The sequence below is a fragment of the Sturnira hondurensis genome, unplaced genomic scaffold (assembly GCF_014824575.4).
Source record: "Sturnira hondurensis isolate 20B ecotype Veracruz unplaced genomic scaffold, ASM1482457v3 Scaffold0022908, whole genome shotgun sequence".
In the NCBI taxonomy this organism is placed as follows: Eukaryota; Metazoa; Chordata; class Mammalia; order Chiroptera; family Phyllostomidae; genus Sturnira; species Sturnira hondurensis.
Genome location: NW_028095539.1, coordinates 235850 through 256425, shown reverse-complemented (window position 1 = coordinate 256425; position 20576 = coordinate 235850). Strand labels below are relative to the sequence as shown.

General features: G+C 35.4%; 1 protein-coding gene and 1 non-coding gene across 4 annotated transcripts in view; both read left to right on the top strand.

Moving 5' to 3' along the window:
- Positions 1-20576, top strand: part of RC3H2 (ring finger and CCCH-type domains 2) — a 44042-nt gene that overhangs the window by 508 nt on the left and 22958 nt on the right. For all 3 annotated transcript variants that reach the window (XM_037036872.1, XM_037036871.1, XM_037036873.1), the window contains exons 2-6: positions 6092-6389; positions 8616-8733; positions 11575-11808; positions 16753-16928; positions 19936-20136. In XM_037036872.1, the coding sequence (XP_036892767.1) occupies positions 6159-6389; positions 8616-8733; positions 11575-11808; positions 16753-16928; positions 19936-20136 (960 nt within the window). In that variant the 5' untranslated portion in view covers positions 6092-6158. The remainder of the gene's footprint in view (positions 1-6091; positions 6390-8615; positions 8734-11574; positions 11809-16752; positions 16929-19935; positions 20137-20576) is intronic.
- Positions 20399-20509, top strand: LOC118980412 (small nucleolar RNA SNORD90). The gene has a single exon (XR_005065101.1). It is a non-coding gene; the product is annotated as a small nucleolar RNA SNORD90 (small nucleolar RNA).

Below are 20576 nucleotides of genomic sequence, written 5' to 3'. Positions count from 1 at the left end.
TACAGCAGTTAGTAAGAGGGGTGTTGGAGGAGGTTCTCGAGTCGAAGTCCTCTCCTGGCTTTTCGGCTTTCTGCCCTGGGGCTTCCCGAGATCCTACTGCGGGGATGGTGGAGGCGATCTGAGTGGTAAATAGGGACCCTGGCCAAACAATGCCCTGGGAGGGCTTAACCTCCTGGGGAGGGAGCTGGTCGGGCCCGAGGGGTTGCTCTGTGGATGTGACGGAGCACTGGCCTGAAACAGAGCCAGGGAATTCTGCTATGGCTTTCTTCTTTCTCTCTTTCATTTTTCCTTCTTGGGGAAGCCTCTTATAAGAGACTCTTCCACCATCTTAGAAGAATGGTAGAAAGCATCTTTGTTTCTCAGATGCACATCTACATTTCTCTGTTCATAGCTTTCGGGAAAGTAGAAGATGAGGGTAGCTGTCATTTACATCTCTAGAATCAGAGAAGAGTTTTAAGATTCCGTCAGGTAGAACCTTGACACCCAGATAGTCTCAAGTAATCACTGACATAAAGTAGATCTAATCTCGTGATTCCCAACCTGATTAAATTTTTTTATAACCACCTACGTTCCCTTTGCATTCCTACTCTCCATTTATCCAGTTCCCCTCTTTTTAGTCCCTGTTATATCCCACCCGCTGTGATTAGAATGACTTTGTATCATAAATAAAGTGCTTAAGTAATCTTTTTCATTTTTGTATTAGTCAAACTTCTAAGTTCCAATAGGAACTTCTGATTAACCTGAGAAAGCAAATGGTGCTACACTAAATTGCTATAATTTCCCAAAAGCAAAGAAACAAATGTTACGGTTAGCCCGTGGAGACTTTTTAGTTAAGGCTTGAAACATTAAGAGTTCATGGATTCTCCCATTATTGCCTTCTTTTAAATCTGTCTGGAGCTGCAGCACTGTTGCAACATGGCATCCCTTGTCGTTTACGTCCACATTCAATTCCTGACTAATACCCAACACAACCTGTCAAAGACCATTTTTTTAGTATTGACATTTTTTGGAGATTCGCATTTTAAAAACTGTTGAATTTGGAAAATTGCTAGAACAAAATGTTAATATTGCAAAAGCAGATGTTGTAATTCAAACTGGCTCCTATTCTTGAGTATTTAATTGCTGTCATGTTTATTAGTGGATCCTTTGCGTAACTCCTGATCTATTATTACTGATGTCTTAATTTAACATGCAAGAAGACTTTATGTCCTTTTTTCATGTTTTCATTAATTCACTTTATGCTTTTGTAATTTGCTATGTTTTTTAGTTTGAAAAAGTTAAAAATTCTTTTGGGAGGGAAGGCATTTTTCTTTACACAGAATTTTATATTCAGAAATACAACTAATACATTGTATGTAATATCTAAGAATACTAAATAAACTTACAACAGGGTCTTATCATGATAAGTACTTGCTTATTGTTTTGGACTGGGTCGAAGTTTCACTTTCTGCTGATGAAAAAAGGAAGCACGAGGTAAAATAAAGCTAGCTGAAAATTAAAAATAGTATTTTGCACCCAGTGCCATAATTGTAAGTTACATCTTTATGATCCTCAGGGCTTTCTACTTTTATAAAAACCTTCTTTAAAAAAAAGCCTTAAACGTGGATGTGACTTTCACCTCAAATTCTCAATAAAAGTTAGTTCTGAATGTCACTTTCTAATTTTAAAGAACACTGCATTGTCCAATACTAGCTAGTAGCCAGCCATTGCATTGAACACATGAAATGTGGCTGGTGTGAGTTGAGATGTGCTGAATGTGTAAAGTGCACACCAGATTTTGAAAACGTACAAAGTTTTTTTAGTATCTCCATTTTTTACATTGATTACGTGTTGAAGTGATACTTTGGAGAAAATTAAGTTAAAGAAAAGGTACTATTAAAATTAATTTCATCTATTTTTCCCCTTTTTAATATGACTACTAGAAAATTTTTAATTACTTGTGGCTTGCATTATATTTGTATTGGACAGTGCTGTTTTACAGGATCTCTTCCAAGGAATAAATCATTTGAATTAAAAAAAGACATATGCAAACCAAAAATTTCCTGACTTAGTGTATCCTCTTAAAATCAGAATACTAAAAAAATTATCCACTGGCCATTATTTGGTAGGCAGAAGAAAGTTCCTTCTCAAAAATAAGTACTTTTCAAGTCTAGTCATCACTAAAGAAGCAAAACTTTATTGGTTATATTAATTAAAATGGAAAATTATTTCATTACTATTCTCATACTTAAGCCCTGGCCAGGTGGCTCAGTTGGTTGGAGCATCATCCTATACATCAAAAGGTTGTGGGTTCAGTTCCCCCTCAGGGGACTTAACCTAAGTTCCCAGTGGATCCCAGGGGTGTGGAGGAGGGAACTAACCAATGTTTCTTTCATCACTGTTTTTCTCTCTCAAAAGTCAAACATATCCTTGGGTGGGGATTTAAAAAAAACAAAACAAAACTTCATACTTAATAAAAACCTCAGTTCAATTCCATAGTAGGTTGAAGTAAAACTGGAGTCAAAAAATCTTTCCTAACTTATACTTAATTTACATAGTTAGCAGTCTTTAAAATTGTAATTCATTTTTCTTTTGCTCCAACCTTTTTGATGTGTTTGAATGCTTAGTTTTAGAACTTTTAGATGATTTTAATTGGTTTTGTTTGTTTTATAGGTTAAGATCTAAATTGTACTTAGTTGCTGTAAATAATAATTTTAAGTCCAAAACTAATGAAAATCCATTTCAGTAGCTTAAATTCTTTACATAGGTGAGCTAGAATGAAAAGGAGTGTTAATTAACAGGCCTGTGTCCTAATATTCACATCTTTATAAAGAGAAATATAAAATACTACATATATTTAAATTACATGAAAGTGAAAGAGGCACAAACTTTATTCTGGCATTTTAAAATTAGGTGTCAGTAGTCATAAACTGGCTGCATAATACCCTGGCTGTCTTTTACCAGAAAGTGAAAATACTTAGCTGGTATGAAGTTTGCTCTTAAAGCAGTTTGTAACTTGCATCATATGAAAGATATCTATTACTCTTCCTATTTGTGAGTTAATATTCATGGCAAGGAACTTATAGTCTAAAAAATTGCGTGAGTAAAAATATGTTTAAGGTCCCACCTTTAATTTAGTATTTCTCACTCCTGTGCTTTATCTTTTTATTCTTCAAATTTTAGTAGCTATTAACTGAAATTACTTAATACAAATAATTTAATTAGAATGTTTTTCTTAAGTAGTCTCTTTATATATCTAAAGTTGTGAGCTTTGTAATCCATTTTATTTCAGTTTGAGATGTTTTGGGAGCATCTTTAGGATGAATACTTCAATATTAACTGTAAATGTTACTAGCAATTTAGGTTTCCATAGATTGAATTAAGTTACTATGGAATGTATTCATATAAATCTAGAAGTTTTACAAATTAATATATAATTTTAGCTTGCCATTGGTCATTTAGATGCTTTTAAAAATAAATTATAAAGACAATAGGCTGTCACTTTTGGTAATTATAAAAATGTTTTCTAGGTAAATATTTACAAAGTACCTTTTTTAAAGAAGTGAGAGTCCTAGTCTGTCATTATTAATTAAGCATTTTAGTGGACTACAGAAACTGTTTCAGGTAAATTTTTATTTTGTCTTTATTGAGAAATCTAGAATTTATTGATAATGGAACTGAAGAAAAACATTTTTAAAAAATCAAACCAATCCTTTTGGGGAATTTAGTTCATAATGTTCCTTTCAGATAGTTAGAATCTGACACATAGCAGAAGGAAAATTACAGAGTTACTGTCAAAATTTTGGCAGAATTTGTCTTATAAAGGTATTAATTAAATTTCTACTAGAAAGTAAACTTAATATTAAAACATCTGGTATTTTAAAACTATCAAGTGTATTCTGGAATAGTTTGAAACACTCCAAACTTAATAGGTGAAAACCCAAAAGAGAACTTTTTTTTTTTAAGATTTTATTTATTTATTTATCTTTAGAGAGGAAGAAGAGAGGGAGAGAAACATCAATGTATGGTTGCCTTTTGTGCGTCCCCTGCTGGTAGTTAGCCTGCAAGGAACGGGCCTGCAACCCAGGCATGTGCCCTGACTGGGAATCGAACCGCGATCCTCTGGTTCTCAGGCTCGTGCTCAATCCACTGAGCTACGCCAGCCAGGGCCCCAAAACATAACATTTTTATGTTCAGTTCAAACGTGAATGCCTTTCTCCTTCCCACCCTCCTCCCCTAAACACACACTAATTAACTTTAATGTAAAGCATTTCAGGTTGATCTTGGAAAACTATAAGGAAAGAGTATTTGCTGCTACTATGCTATTACCAAGTGGCCTCTGATACCCTGACCCCCCCAAATTAGCATTTCCAACCAGGTGGTTGTTATAAAAAAATACATGCAGTTGTCTTGTTTTGTTCAATATTTGATAAATATTTTATCTATTCACGTGGCTCTCAGTAGTAGATTGAAGATAAAATTTATTCTTTCTCAGAGGCCTGTTCCTTGTATAATTCTGCAGCCTGGTAAGCTGAACATTAAAAATGTTAAATAGTTTCAGGGAGTGATGTGTTCACCTGTTTATTACTCATCTCTAAAGTTGGAAGCCAACTAACTGGTTTTAAGATTGATGGCATTAAAAGATGTGGCAGTGTGTGTTAGATGCATTCCATTAGAGCTGTTTGAGGAAGTTTATATAGGGTGCTTTATACATAGCAAGCCCTATAATTTATTTTTACAAGATATTTTTAAAACCTTAGTTTTTGCGAACATAAAAGTACAATAAAGGCTAATAAAATTCTTCATTTTGATGTGGGGATATTGGAGAATCAGTTATATACCTTTCTGTCTTGAATCTGACTTCATTTTTAAATATCTGATTTCTGAGGAACTAACATATTTGGGTTAGTTCTTATGAAGTAAACATTCTTATGAAGTAAACCATCGGCTGTTTAATTGCCCTAAATACCTAGATTCCTTGCTCATCAGAGAGCCTTTGTCAGACTTATATAAGTTTAGTATTGGAAGATGCAGAAAATTTGTTAAATGTAAAATGTTCAAGTTAGGTATCTAAAGATTTTAATTAGAGGACAGTACAGTTTTGATACTAAGTATTTTACTTTACTAAAAATTATGGAACAGACAGTTTGATCTTAGAAATAAGAATAAAATGGTTATTTTTCTATGTGCCTTTTAATTGTATGAAAATAAAAGTTTTCTCACTATAATCATAGCAAAAATAGAAATTCGTATTTTGCATTTTTCAATTTAGAATTATTAGATGTTAATATTGTTTTATTTTTGTATATCCTGCTGATTTTTCTATACCCTGCTCATTACCTGATAGTTTTGAGTAATATATATTTATTAATCTCTGAATGATATGTTTTATCAAATGTAACATAGGGAGCCACATTCAACATTTCTAAGACAATGTTTTCTTTTTTTTTACTTTGGCACTGTATTTTGAAGTCAGCATCTTTCTTTAATTTGTGAATAAACAGCAGTATCATCATGATGTTCTTTTACACCTTTATTTTCAGGACATCAGTTAGTCTTCTAATCAAGTCCTGACCAGAGATTCCTCCTGTGAAGTTGCCAAGTTGAACATACATCCTTGACTGACATGGTCATTGTGTTGGCAAAGCTGTTTCTTCATACTCAACTCACTACAATATTGTTCAAATCAATGGTTGGCAAAGTTCACTAGGCCATATCTTAATATGTTTTGGGGTAGTAGGTATCCAAGGGAAACACTTTTTAAAAAACCAGCAATCCAAATTAATTTGTGTTCCTGAAAATGAAGTGTGGAACATTAATCTGCTTATTTGATACAATCATTAAGAAAAAACATGAAACCTTTGATGACTGCTATATGAGCAACCAATATAAATATGTTTACTTGAAAGGAACACTGTTAAAATATTGTTTCTGGACAGAATTTCAGAAATTTACTTAATTCAGCAAGTAGACTCAAGGAAAAAGACATCCAAAACATACAAAGTTATCCAGAGTGTTTTAGGTTTTGAGGCTATGATGATTGACTTTACAGTCATTTCTTGAAAGGTTAATGAATAATATGTGACTAATTCTTACATTTGTCCATTTCCAGCATAGAAAACACTACACAGCAAAATAATGATCTGCTAGACTGCTAACCGGAGCATCCAGCTTCCACAATGCCTGTGCAGGCAGCTCAGTGGACAGAATTTCTGTCCTGTCCAATCTGCTATAATGAATTCGATGAGAATGTGCACAAACCCATCAGTTTAGGTTGTTCACACACTGTTTGCAAGACTTGCTTGAATAAACTTCACCGGAAAGCTTGTCCTTTTGACCAGACTGCCATCAACACAGACATTGATGTGCTTCCTGTCAACTTCGCACTTCTCCAGTTAGTTGGAGCCCAGGTGAGCTTTCAAGATTTTACTAATTTGGTGTATGTAATAATTACAGAACTTTGTTCATTATGGGGCACAAAGTATGTTTAATGATATTTGAGACATAAGAAAATGTTCAGTGTACCTGATTTTCATGACTGTATTTTACAAAATATTTTCTTTAAATAATGTCATAAATCCTTAGACAAAACCATAATTTTATTGTGGTTATATATTTCTTTGTCTTCAGTGCTATGGTGAGAATTTATGTTTATACATGAGTTTGGTACATAAGATTTTTATATAAGCATACATAAATATTTATTCACTAGGTGATGGTGATATGAAAAGAAATGTAATCAAAATTTTGGCCAGAAAGAAACCAATTAGAGCCCTCAAATGGAAGATTTTGGTTTTCTTTTTAATTTCACTTGACATTTAGGATGATACTATAAATGAGAAAATAAGTTCTCATTTATAGTATATATTGAAATGTATATATTGATGTATACATTCAATGTATATATTGAAAACCATTCTCCAGAGTGTCAGTATTAAATTCTCCACAGTTTCTTATGCTCAGATGTTATAAAATTACTCTTTATTGTCTATAGTTATTTTATCAAATCAGAAGAAGACCCTAGGTTTATAGTAATTTTCATTTAATGAGGGCTTGCTTTGTGTAGGTATAATGGTAAGCATTCAGCATCTATTATTAATTCTTTCTGTAGCTTTCAGGTAGTTATTATCCCCATTTTATAGGTAAAGAAGAAGATTCTGCGTGTCATGCACTACATATTAAAGCAAGAAAGTAAAGATTTTTCTGATTAATTAGGAAATTCAATGAATTAAAATACCCCATTCCATAGTATCTTTATATTTGAAGTTTTCCTTTTAAATCATAGCCTTTCTTTTCAATCTTAATAATCCAGTTAGACATTCTGAAATCCAGGTGCATTTGTAATCAGTTGTGTGTCATAATTTAATTGGCAATATTTTTTTCTTGATGGTGCCTATTGCAAACAGTGGCATCTTAGATCCAATGAAATACTGTAGACTTTTGTTAACTACCATTTATTTAGCATTTGCTGTAGGTGAGGTATTGTGTTTTGTCTTTTAAGTAGATGTTCTCTGGGTTGGCCCTTAAAATAGCCTGCAGATTATAGAGTGTGATTTATCTTTTCACATTCATCTGCTACTACTGTCCTTACTCTTTCTGCTTAAGCACACTGGCCTCCTAGTCAATTGTTATATATGCGAGAAGTATTCCCACCTGAGGGCTTTTATAGTGATTATTGTCTTTGCCTAGAATGCTCATTTTTTCTCCTCTCTTACGTCTTTCTTCAAATGTCCTGATTCCAAGGAAACACATCCTGACTATCCCCCTTAAAATTGCAACCTCTCTCCAGCACTCCCAGTTCCCTTATTCTTATTCTAAAATTTTTACTGATCACCTTATCATACATATTTTTTATTTACTGGCTGCCTTCTCTCTTCTTCCCTAGAATGTAAGGTCCACAAGGGCAGAAAATTTTGTCTGTTTAGCTCACTGGTAGATACCTAATGCCTAAAACTGTGCTTGGCACGTGGTAAGCATCCCATGAATACAAACATTTTTTAAATTAAGTTGAATTTTTGTAATGGTACAATAAAATAGAGATTGTCATCTTAGCAGATAGGGAAAACATGACTTGGAGCAGTTAAATAATTCACTCAAGATGACTGGTAGAAGTGACAGCTGCAGCTTTGACCTTTCATTGAGAACACTGTCTTGTGGTGCTTATATTCTAGCAAGGGGGAAGAGTAAATATAGTAAGTATATAATAAAGTACTAAGTGCTAAGGTGCAAAAAATCCTCGCCTCATTTTCTATTTGTTTGTTCAGAAAAAGTTGAAAAAAATTTAAGGAGTACCTGTATAACTTTCTGCAGCTTCCCCTAATGCTAGCATCTTTCAAAATTGTGGTATAGTTATCAACCCCAAGAAAGTAACATTGATACAATACTATTAACTGCCTGCTTCTTTTTTTAATTCATTAATGCACCTAGTCCCTGCTATTAAGTATAACATTCTTGATTCTTAGAAAGCAGATTGACTAGGTATTTGGCTTTAATTTTATTTAAACTACCTTGATGTTTGTCTCTGTAATTAAAATTATTATAATTTTATACTTAACCAAAATTATTATCAAATATATAAATAAATTTATTCATTTTTATATTTATATTTATATCTTCAATTTTTTTGTATTTTTTAGGTTCCAGACCATCAGTCGATCAAGTTAAGTAATCTAGGTGAGAACAAACACTATGAAGTTGCAAAGAAATGTGTTGAAGATTTGGCACTCTACTTAAAACCACTAAGTGGGGGTAAAGGTAAGTTCTTAAAAAGTGTTTTTACTGGTGAGGAGGACTTGGTAATAAATAATTTACTTTAACAGATTTAATGTTGATACCCTGTCAAACCATTTTGAGTTTTGGAAAGTGAGTTTGCTTGGAGAAATCTTGGAAGAAGTTTTGATTAAAAACACTTATTATTTTCTGAAATAACCAATATTGTTATTAATTTAAGAATTTGTTAGACATGTAACACACGGAGTTTTATGTAATATTTGTATTTATTGATTAAGCTAATAGTGCTATGGAAGAATATTAGTTTTGATAAGTCCTATTAAGACAGTTTTATGTGTTCATGTATTCAAACAATCATTCATTAAATTTTATTGAGCAGTTAAGTGGTTACCATCCCTCTAACAAAGCCCATGGTCTGTTGGGGGAGATAGACATGTAAGTGCAATAAATTATTTTAAGTGCTGTGACAGAGGTGAAATTCTGTTTTGTTTATCACTGGATACCCAGTGGTTAGCATATCATAAATGTAATAAAATGTTGTTGAATGATCAGTCAAGTATTTATTCTGTACCTCTCTGTGCTTTGCACTGTTTGATATTTTGGACATAGTGATTTTTTTGAGAGACTACCCTGTTCACCTCATTTATTCATTGAATGAATATCTAAGTACCATGCACTATTTGGTACTTGAGGTACATGGTTAAATATGCATGTCCTTGTAGCACTTATGTTCGGAATAGGGAGAAAGTATAATAAGCAATAAGTGTAATAAAAAAACAAGTTATGTACTATGTTATAAATGATAATTGCTATAGAAAGAAAATGATACATTTGGAGGGATCAGAAATATCAGGGTGAGAGAAGGGCAGATTGCAATTTGAAAATAAGGTGATTAGTATAGACCTCAGTAAGAACGTAGCTTTTGAACCTGAGATGAAAGGGGTAAGGCAGTTAGTTATGTAGGTTCCTGGGAGAAGACCTTTCCAGGTAGAGGGAATAGCAAAGTCCCCAAGGCGTGCATAGCATCTTCAAAGAACAACAACAGAAAAGTGAGGGGGAGAATAGTGTGACATAGAAGTAAAGAAACAGTGAAGCCAGATGCTTAGACTTATGGGGCGTTTTAAAGACTTGAGCTTTTGCTCTGGTATAAAACTGGTGAGTCACTCCAGGGTTTTAAGCAGAGGAGTGACACAATCTGACTACTGTTAAAAGGATTGTTCTAACTGCTCTGTTGAGAATTCTGTATAAAAGTCAAGGGTATGAGTTAATAATCAGTGAAGGAAATGAGACTTGGATAGTCTGGGTATATTTTGAAGGTAGGGCCAAAAGGCTTTTCTAAATTATCGAATATAGAGAATGAGAGAAAGAGTGGAGTGAAGTATGACTCTTGGGTTTGGGAACTAAAGGAGGTTGTTATCAATTTAGATAAGGGATACTGTAGGTAGATCAGGATTAGGTAGGAAGATTTGTAGTTCAATTTTGGTCATGTTAAGTTTGAGATGTCAAATCTTCACTTGAGTGTTATTGGGTAACTGGTTGATATATATTTAAAAAATGAGGTATAGGAACTGTAACTTCGGGGGTCATTGACATATGGGTGGTATTTAATGCCATAAGACTGGGTGAGATCACCTAAGTAGTGAGTGTAGAGAAGAAAGTGAAAACTGGGTCCTAAGGCCCTTTAACATTAAGAAGACAAGAAGTTGCCCTGGTCAGGTATGGCTGAGTTGGTTGGAGCATTGTTCTGTACACCAAAAGGCTGTAGGTTTGATTCTTGGTCAGGATATGTATGGGAGGCAGCAAATCCATGTTTCTCTCTCTCTCTCTCTCTCTGTCTCTCTGTCTCTCTCTCTCTCCCTCCTCCCTCCCCCTCCCTCCTCCCTCCCTCCCCCCTTCCTCCCCCCTTTCCCTCCCCCCCATCCCTCCAAAATCAGTAAACGTATTCTCAGTGAGGTTTTTTAAAAAAAGACAGGAAGCAAAGATACAATCAGAAAATAAGACTGGGAAAAAAAGAAGAAAGTAAGAAAACTACGAGAATATGGTGTTCTGAAAGCCATGAAAGAAAAGTGCTCAAAGAAATCAAGAATGATATTTGTGTTGAGTGCTACTGCAAGTAAGATAAAGATTGAGAATTGACCTTTAATTTAGCAAAGTAGAAGAAATTGTCATGGTGATTTTGGTCAAGTGATAGTGGCAAAAGCTTAATTTGAATAGGTTTTAAAGATTGTGGAGAAAGGAATTGGAGATAGTGAATATAGACAGTTCTAGAGGACTTTCTCCAAAAAGGAGGAAAGAAATGGAGCAGAACTGGTAGGAAACGAGGGATAAGTAATAAGATTTATTTTTAAGATGAAAGAAATTGCTTGTTCTTACTAATGCTGATGGAAACAATCAAGTGGGAAGGGAAAAATTGATGATATGGGAGAGAGACAAGAATTGCTGGAGCAGGATTCTTGAGTCAGGAAAAGGGGTTCTTAATGTCTTGTATAAAATTTAAAAATAGAGCTGTTAATAATAATTACTTCTAGATTAAACTTTTCATTCCTTCAACTTTATATTTACCTCCAATAATTTTAGTAGAGACTACATAAGCAGGCTAAATATGCCAAAAGTACTCTCTTTTGAGGGATACATATAACCCAGAAGACAGGATACCTAAATAAAATTTGAAGTAACTAAGAGTCTCCTATTACCACGGAATAGTAATAAACAGAGACAGATTGATTTTTTTTTGTTAAAGCAAGGAAATTACATTATAGGGGACTCATTAGGAATTGTGACTTAATAATTAAATACAAATAATAAAAATTGGCTTGTCTTTTTTAATTGAAAAGACTTTAGTTTTCTTTCCTTTTTTTTCTAAAGGTGTAGCTAGTTTGAACCAGAGTGCACTGAGCCGTCCAATGCAAAGGAAACTGGTGACACTTGTAAATTGTCAACTGGTAGAAGAAGAAGGTCGTGTAAGAGCCATGCGAGCAGCCCGTTCACTCGGAGAAAGAACTGTAACAGAACTAATATTACAGCACCAGAACCCTCAGCAATTGTCTGCCAACTTATGGGCTGCTGTCAGGGCTCGAGGATGCCAGTTTCTAGGGCCAGGTAAGATAGATTGCTATCTTGCCTTTTTGATTGGTTATCAAGGCTAGAGGATGCCAATTTCTAGAGGTAGGTGAGAATCCCCAGACTCAACCCATCTTTATTTATACATACAAAGCTTTACATAATTAAAGATAAACAAGCCAGTTTTTGTTGATATAATTTATATGATAGACAGTGCTATAGTGTTTTAGAATAAATTTCTCATTTAATCCTCAATGTCCTTCGGGAGAGGTGACACAGATCCAGTTTTACAAATTAGAAAATGGAGTTAGAGACCTAAGATTACACAGGTGGTAAGTAAAGAAATAGTAAACTTTTTTAACTGAAAAAATACCAAAAATTCTCGATTGTTTTTAAAAGTTGGAAAACATAGAAATTTTTTTAAAAGAATCATCAGAGTTATGATCATTACTAATTACATTTTGTTTAAAAAATCTTTACCTATACTAAGGTTATGGTGTACTTTCTGTGTTATGTTCTGGAAGCTTTATTTTTTGGAAGGAAGACTTTTTAGTAAGTGGCATTTGGACTAATGAATAGACATGTGGAAAAAGGTAAAATTGGATGAATTTCTTACACTGTCCATAGGTAGGTGAATTCCAAATAGGTCAGAAGTACTTATGATTAAAATATAAAGTATACAAGTAATAAAAACAAACACAAGAGTGAATTCCTTTATAACCTATGAGTAATAAACACTTCTTGACTCCAAATCCAGAAGCAGTAGGGGAGAAGATTGATATTTGAATATATACATATATTTTAAATTACATCACAAAAGAAATCATAAGCAGAATTTTAAAAATTATAAACTTGGGGAAATATTTGTATTATTCACATATAGAGCACTAATAAAACTAATATAGAAGGTACTTATAAAACCTCAAAAATACCAACCACCCAATTGAAAAATTGACAAAATGTATACAGCAAATTCATAGGAAAAACTAATGTAAAGGCCCTCACACACATAAAAAAGATACTGAACCTCATATTAAGAGAAATATACATTAATATTACACTGAAATACCATTTCTGACCTCTCAGATTGGCAGAACCCAAAAGTTTGACAGTATACAAGGTATATCTAGAATGTATTCAGCCATATAATATGAAATCCAGCCATTTTATTGAAGAAGATACCAAAAATATTGTACATAGGACAATGATGCCTCAGTCCTCTTCAAAGTAGGCACCTTGGGACCTTACACAGTTCTCACAGTCACCCTTGGATGCCCCATTGTATTTTCTTGAATCTCATCAGCAGTCTGAAATCTGTTCCCTTTCAAAGGTGATTTTAGTTTTGGAAAAATCCTGAAGTCTCGGGGCTGCAAATCTGGGCTGTAGCAGGGCTGAGTCACCTGGGTGATTTGTTATTTCACCAAAAAGCTCTGCACGAGATCTGATGCATGAGTGGGTGCTTTGGTGTATGAAGCTGCCAATGTCCAGTTGCATAATAGCTGTGGCCTTCTGAGTCATCCAGACTATCTACAGAGAACTATTCAAGTTTAACATGAAGTTTGATATAGATTCATTGCTGTACCTGCTCAGTCATTTTGAATGCTACAACCACACAGTACACATGCTCACTCATCAGTGTCTCCTGCCCCCACCAACAAGTACAATGAAGTCATCATTTTTCAGGCATAGGTACTGTAGTTCACTCTCCTTGGCTGCCAGGTTACACTGATGTCCTGCAATCCTTTCTCCTTGTATTAACAATGGCTGGAATTTTTTCAGACAGACCTCTGTTGTCAGGGGTGTGAGGAAATGGGTGCTTATATTCAATAATGGTGGAAATGCAAAGTGGTACAAACTTTGGAGGAATTGTTGATGTCTAGCAATGTCACCTATGCATTTATCTTTTGGCTTCAACAGTCCCATTTCTAGGAATTTATCCCAAAGATATAGCAAAAAAATACAGGGTGCATAAAGTTATAAAGCACTATTTATAACAGCAAACATCTGATGCCACCTGAATGTGTATGAATAAGAGACCGGTTTAATAATCTGGTACATCTTTCTAATGGAGTTCAATGCCACTGTTGAATGGAATGAAGAAGGTGTGTATGTTCTCCTAGGATGTGATCGCTGGGTACATTGAGTGAAAAAATAAAAGCAAATTGGAGAATAATGTGCTTATTGTAGTACCTTTTACTTAAGAAAGAGAAAACTCTACAATTATTGTTTATATTTTCCAAAAGAAACAATGGCAGAAAAAATTAAAAATAATAAACTCGTGTAGAGGAGGAAGCAACCAGGAGAAAGCAGACAGAGATGGAAGCCAGACCTCACTTAATATCTTATTTTGTACTTTGGACCCATATAAATGTTTTATGTAATTATAAAACAAATTTTAGTTATTGGTAAAAATACATTGTAAAAATTCAAATAAAATGAGTAAAATCAATACCTAAAAAAATTAATTAAAAAGATAAAACATCAGGCCAAGACGGAGGTGTAGGTAGACACATTGTGTCTCTTTGCACAACCGAAAGGACAACAACTATTTAAAAACAAGAAAACAACCAGAACTGACAGAAAACCAAACTGTATTTGAGTCCAACAACCAAGGAGTTAAAGAAGACACATTCATCCAGACAGGTAGGAGGGGCAGAGACGGGCAGCTGGGTGGAGAAGACTTTTGGCAAGGTGGCTTTAGGACCCTGTGGGAAAAGTGGCAGCTGGCCAACTGGGCAGTCCTTCATTTTCATGCAGATAAACTGGGAGGAACAACTGGGGAGCAAGACAGACCTTGAAACCCAGGGTTCCAGCAGGGAAGGGGTGGGGAATAAAGCTTCAAAGCCTCTGACTGGAAAAACCTGAGAGTTGAGGTAGTGGGAGAAACTCCCAGCCTCACGGGAGAGTTCATGGAGACCCACAGGGTCCTAGAATGTACACATCCCACCCACTGGGAATCTGTACCGGAAGGGCCCAGTTTGCTGTGGGAAGCAGGGAAAGTGACTAAAAGCAGGCGGAGAGCAGAGCAAGTGGCATTGTTCCCTCCAGATCCCCTCCCCTACATATGGTGTCAGAAGGAGGTGATGTGAGTTGCCCCGCCCTGGTGAAAACCTGAGCCTCCACCCCTTATTAAATAACTGGCATGCTGAGACAAAAAAATAATAATAATGGCTCAAATGAAAGAACAGATCAAAGCTCTGGAAAAAAATACAACTAAGGAACAAAGAACCAACCTATAGATGCACAGTTCAAAACACTGGTGATCACAATTGGTTGAATGTGGTTACAAATTAGAGGGAAAAATTAAGGCTATGAAAAGTGAAATAAGGGAAAATGTACAGGGCACCAACAGTTACGGGAAGGAAACCAGGACTCAAATGAACAGTTTGGAGCAGAAGGAAGAAAGAAACATGCAACCAGAACAGAATGAAGAAACAAAAACTCAAAAAGAAAGAGAGGCTTAGGAACCTCTGGAACAACTTTAAACGTTCCAACATCCAAGTCATAGGGGTGCTGGAAGAAGAAGAGGAAGAGCAAGAAATTGAAAACTTATTTAAACAAATATGAAGAACTTTCAAAATCTGGCAAAGGAAATAGACTTTCAAGAAGTCCAGGAACCTCAAAGAGTCCCAAAGAAGTTGGACCCAGGGAAGCACACCAAGGCACATCATAATTACATTACCCAAGCTTAAAGATGAGAGAATCTTAAAAGCAGCAAGAGAAAAGGAGACAGTTGCTTACAAAGGAGTTTCCATTAGACTGTCAGCTGGTTTCTCAAAAGAAACCTTGCAGGCAAGAGGGAGCTGGAAAGAAGTGTTCCAAGTCATGAAAGGCAAGGACCCATTTAGAATGGGAGGGCAGATAAAGTGCTTCTAAGATAAGGTCAAGTTCAAGGAGTTCATCATCACCAAGCCCTTTTTATATGAAGTGTTAAAGGGACTTATCTAAGAAAAAGAAGATAAAAAATATGAACAGCGAAAGGACAGAAAACTCACAGTTATTAACAACCACACCCACAACAAAAGCAAACTAAGGGGACAACTAGATCAGGAGCGGAACCATAGAAATGGAGATCACATGGAGGGTTAACGGAGGGGGAGGAGGAGAAGGGGTGAAAAGGTACAGAGAATAAATAGCGTAGGTGATAGGTAGAAAATAGACGGGGGGGCAAGAATAATATGAGAAATGTAGAAGCTAAAGAACTTGTGGCACATGGACATGAACTAAAGGGGGGAATGGGGTGGAGGGGAATGAAGGGGGAGAAATGGGACAATTGTAATGGCATAATCAATAAGATATATTTAAAAATATTTGTTTTTAGAGAGGGGAAGGAAGAGAAACATCAGTATGTGGTTGCCTCTCACCCCCTACTGGGGAACTGGCCTGTGACCCAGGCATGTGCCCTAGACTGGGAATCGAACTGGCATGCCAGCACTCATTCTGCTGAGCCACACCAGCCAGGGTGCTCTTGAATCACATTTCATTTAATATTGTTTCATTATAATGATGAGATGTCCTAGGAACTTAGCTATTGTTTATATCAATTAGCTTATGGTAAAACCCGGTCTACATAGGTTTTGCTTAAAGTTGTGAAACCTATTGATGGTGTTAAGTGAGGACCTACTGTGTAGGAAAAAATATACAATACAGTTGTATTATGTAATAATATAACAATAAATAATAATACAAGAATAACCTTTGTGTTTCATGTATTCACAACTGTAAACCTACTTTTACCCACCCATCTATATAACACTCAGTAGTATCCACAGTTTCTGGCATCCACTGGGGTTCTTAGAATGTGTCCTCTGCAGTTATGGGGACTACATATTTTTTAAGTAAACTATTTGTGTATGTGATGTCTTTTTTGTGTGCTAATTAAATACTGTGAAAAACGAACCACTGTAAACTAATACCAAAGAAATCTGTGACAGATAGGATCTGCAGTGTTTCTCATTTATCATCAACTCATGTTTCTTCTAGCTATGCAAGAAGAGGCCTTGAAACTGGTGTTGCTGGCATTAGAAGATGGTTCTGCTCTCTCAAGGAAAGTTCTGGTACTTTTTGTTGTGCAAAGACTAGAACCAAGATTTCCTCAGGCATCAAAAACAAGTATTGGTCACGTTGTGCAATTACTGTATCGAGCTTCTTGTTTTAAGGTAAGTGGTGTGCAACCATCTAAATATTACATGCCTATGTGTGAGGCGGAGACTTCCTGAAATGGGTGTTAACCTGTGTAGAGACCCCCACAAATGCAGACCTTACAAAAGTTGAAAGGAAGCTGTTTTCCTTCTGTATTTGTTGCATCTATGATACTACCTATTGAGATGAGAACAAATGCTTGAAACCCAAGCTCATTTAGGTTATTTTGCTGGTTTTATAGCCCTAGGAGTAAAAACAGTACAGACAGAAAAAGGTTTTTGTTTTGTTTTGGTTTTGGCAGAGTGTTTACTTTGAGAAAACAATTAACGATTATGGAAATGTGTTCAAGTGAGTTCACATCTCCATTAATGAGGCTTGGCTACTATCTGCCTGATATTGTAGTACCTGATTTTGTGTCCTTAGGACTACACTGAAATGAATCTGTGGTTCCTCAGACATTATGTTTTTTAGCTAAGCAGCCAAATTACAGAGATCATTTGTCATCCTGAATTGACTGACTAGGTTCTCATATTATGTATTACTGATTTAATGGTTTTTTTTACCCCATGGGTGTCATACTGATTTGTGGTTTAGATTGTTCATACATATCTATAGCTACTAACAATATCTGATGTTAGAAATTTATTTCAATTTTATGTTCTCATTTTATCCTCATTCCCCGTAGTTTAAAGTGTTGAAGCAGTGTTTAGGTGACTATAAGGATATTGTACTGACTTAAGTGCCAAAAGTCTTCTCTGTCAGGTGGCATTTACTCTGGCAAACTTACCGTTATCAAAGGTCTTTCTCCTGACTCTATAGGCTTTGAGACCTGAATTTTGTTGGTACATAGAGTGGATTTTTTCCTCAGGAAGAGCATTACCCTAACTAAGGTCATATATGTATTGTCAGTTTCCTTAATTTGTAACGAGAAGTGCAACTCTTTCTTTTGTTGTTGTTGTGGTTTTATTTATTTTTTTGAGAAGTGCAACCTTAATTGACTAGAATTCTCATGTTGAAGATGTTTTTCTTGTAAAAGAGTATCAAAACTTTGCTTGCTTTTAGCATGAAATCAGGACAAGGGGAGTTAATGATTCTGTTTAATGTAGTGGCTCTCAACTGAAAGAACACATGAGAACCACCTATGGAGATTTTGAAAATACGCATTCTTGGGTCCTATCCCCAGATATTCTGATTTAGTGTGTCTAATGTAGCACTTGAGCATCTATATATACTTTAAATTATTGTGATCTTTAGGCCAAGGGTTCTGATTCAATAGACCTGAAATTATAGTTTTCAAAATTTCATGGGTGATTTTGATGCATCTAATAGAACTTTAATAGGACCAGGTTCTCTTAGACACCTGTGTCCATCTTTCCTGTTCAGGTAGATGGATGTGTGTGCTTCCCATAAGGCACCTTGGGCCTCCTTACGTGGTGGTTAGAGGAGTGCCGACATCTTCTGGTTCTCGGGCTTTCTTTTTTCTGCTTTTTAAGATGGCAGTTCCTCCTTTTGTCTCCTCGATGTGTGACTTCTCAGTTATACTCTGCACTTTCTTAAATTACACCTAAGATCATGTTTATTAGAGCTTTGGGTACTCTAAACTTTATATGCTGTACAGTATTTATATATTCCCAAAGAGACTTGTGAACTGGTACTACTAAGTTAGCTCTCAGATGACGACTTGATTTGCCCATTTTCATGTTTTTAGGGCGTATTACTGTTGTCTCATGTGCCAACAAGAGCAATAGAAACAGCCAGTGAAATGGTCTGGGATATTTTCATTATACCAATGAGAATATCATTGTTTTCAGTATAAATGATTTGTACAGTCTAAATTTCAGACCCTGGACTAATCCTCGGTGTCCTGAACCCTAAATTTCAAATATCACTGTGGCCATTAGCAAGTTTTAGTGATTCAGGAATAAACGTGCATTGTCTGTTGTGGGCATTATTTGGCCATGTACCTACCTCATTGCACAATGAGACAGTTTCACTAGGACATGTTTCACTAGGACAAGCTCTGTAACTTCTGTTATCACTTAAGTGAAGTATAGATTAATGCTATATAAATATCCTAATGATCATTTTTGTGGTGGCAGAAAATGTCTTAACCATCATGCAGTGGTGCTCATTGGCTAAGCCGATCATGACACTCTTTCACTTAAATATTCTCAGTGGCTTCTCATTTCCCTCAGGATAATATCCAGATTTCTAACCATAGTATGTAAGCCCTCTATGATTCTTTTCCAGTCTACATGTTAGGCTTCAATTCTGTGTGCTCAGCTCTTTTATGTTTCTGTTTTACTACTTGCTAATCTTTTTAGAATTCTATTTCTTACCCTTTTTTTGTCTGGGGAACTCCTGTTCATTTTTTGAGACTCAGTTTATGTAGCTTACAACTGGGGAAAAGACTTCTCTGATAACCCTTCTCTCCCTCACCAATCAGATTTGACTTCCTTTCTTTTATATTGCCATAGAACAGTGATTTTCAACCTTTTTTTATCTCATGGCATACATAAGTTAATTACTAAAATTCTGCAGCACACCAAAAATATATTTTTTGCCAATCTGACAAAAGAAAGATAGGTATAATTCTGATTCATTTACACTAGGTGGCTACTGTTGCCTGTTATCATTTTTTAATTTGACAGTCTAAGGGGAAAAGGTCAGTACCCCTGACTAAATAGTTGGGTGTTGCATGTTTTAGAAATTCTTGTAGCACGCTGGGTGAAACCACTGCCACAGAGCCTTATAATAGCACCTATACCATAATTTTAGGTCTCTTCCCTGCCAGCTGCTGAGCTCATTGGAAGAAGGCAGGACTATGTGTTATGTATTTTGCTTTGTTCCAAAAAGAATTTGTAGTAAGGACATTTTCTTCTTTGTATCATCTTTGTGTGGAACCTGATAATATAGTAGGTTCTCCCTACCCTGCACCCCCCAAAAAAAAACATTTGTATGGGGGAAGAAAGAGAACAGACCTGGTGGGTGGTGTCTTTTTTCTCTCTCCTTTCTATTCTTTAGGTTACCAAAAGGGATGAAGACTCTTCTCTGATGCAGCTAAAGGAGGAATTTCGGAGTTATGAGGCATTACGCAGAGAGCATGATGCCCAAATTGTTCATATCGCTATGGAAGCAGGACTCCGTATTTCACCTGAGCAGTGGTCCTCACTTCTTTATGGTGACTTGGCGCATAAATCACACATGCAATCTATTATTGATAAGGTTTGTGAAATTAGAGATGCTGATTTATATCAGTGTTGTTACATTGGGGAGTACTGAAATCTTCTGAAGGGACTAAATGGAGAAGCAGTTGGAGATTCATTCCTATGTTTTTAAACATCAGAATCCTATAAATTCTTTTTTTCTTTTTAACTTTCAAAATAAACTAAGGGAAGCAAATACAAGATATTATCATAAAAGCAGCCTGGCTTACAAAGTCAGTCATTTATCTCCCTTCTGACTCCAGAGAGTTAATATACCTTGTAAATAAATTTTCTCAGTGTCTAATGATGAATTTCATAGGGCAGATTCTGAGGTGAAAATTTGATTCACCATTGATACTCATTCTATGGAATCTGAAGACACTTGAAAACCTATTTAGCATGTTGACTAAATGAAAGCATTTGAATATAGATGCATCATATAAGAACCAGAGTAAAAAT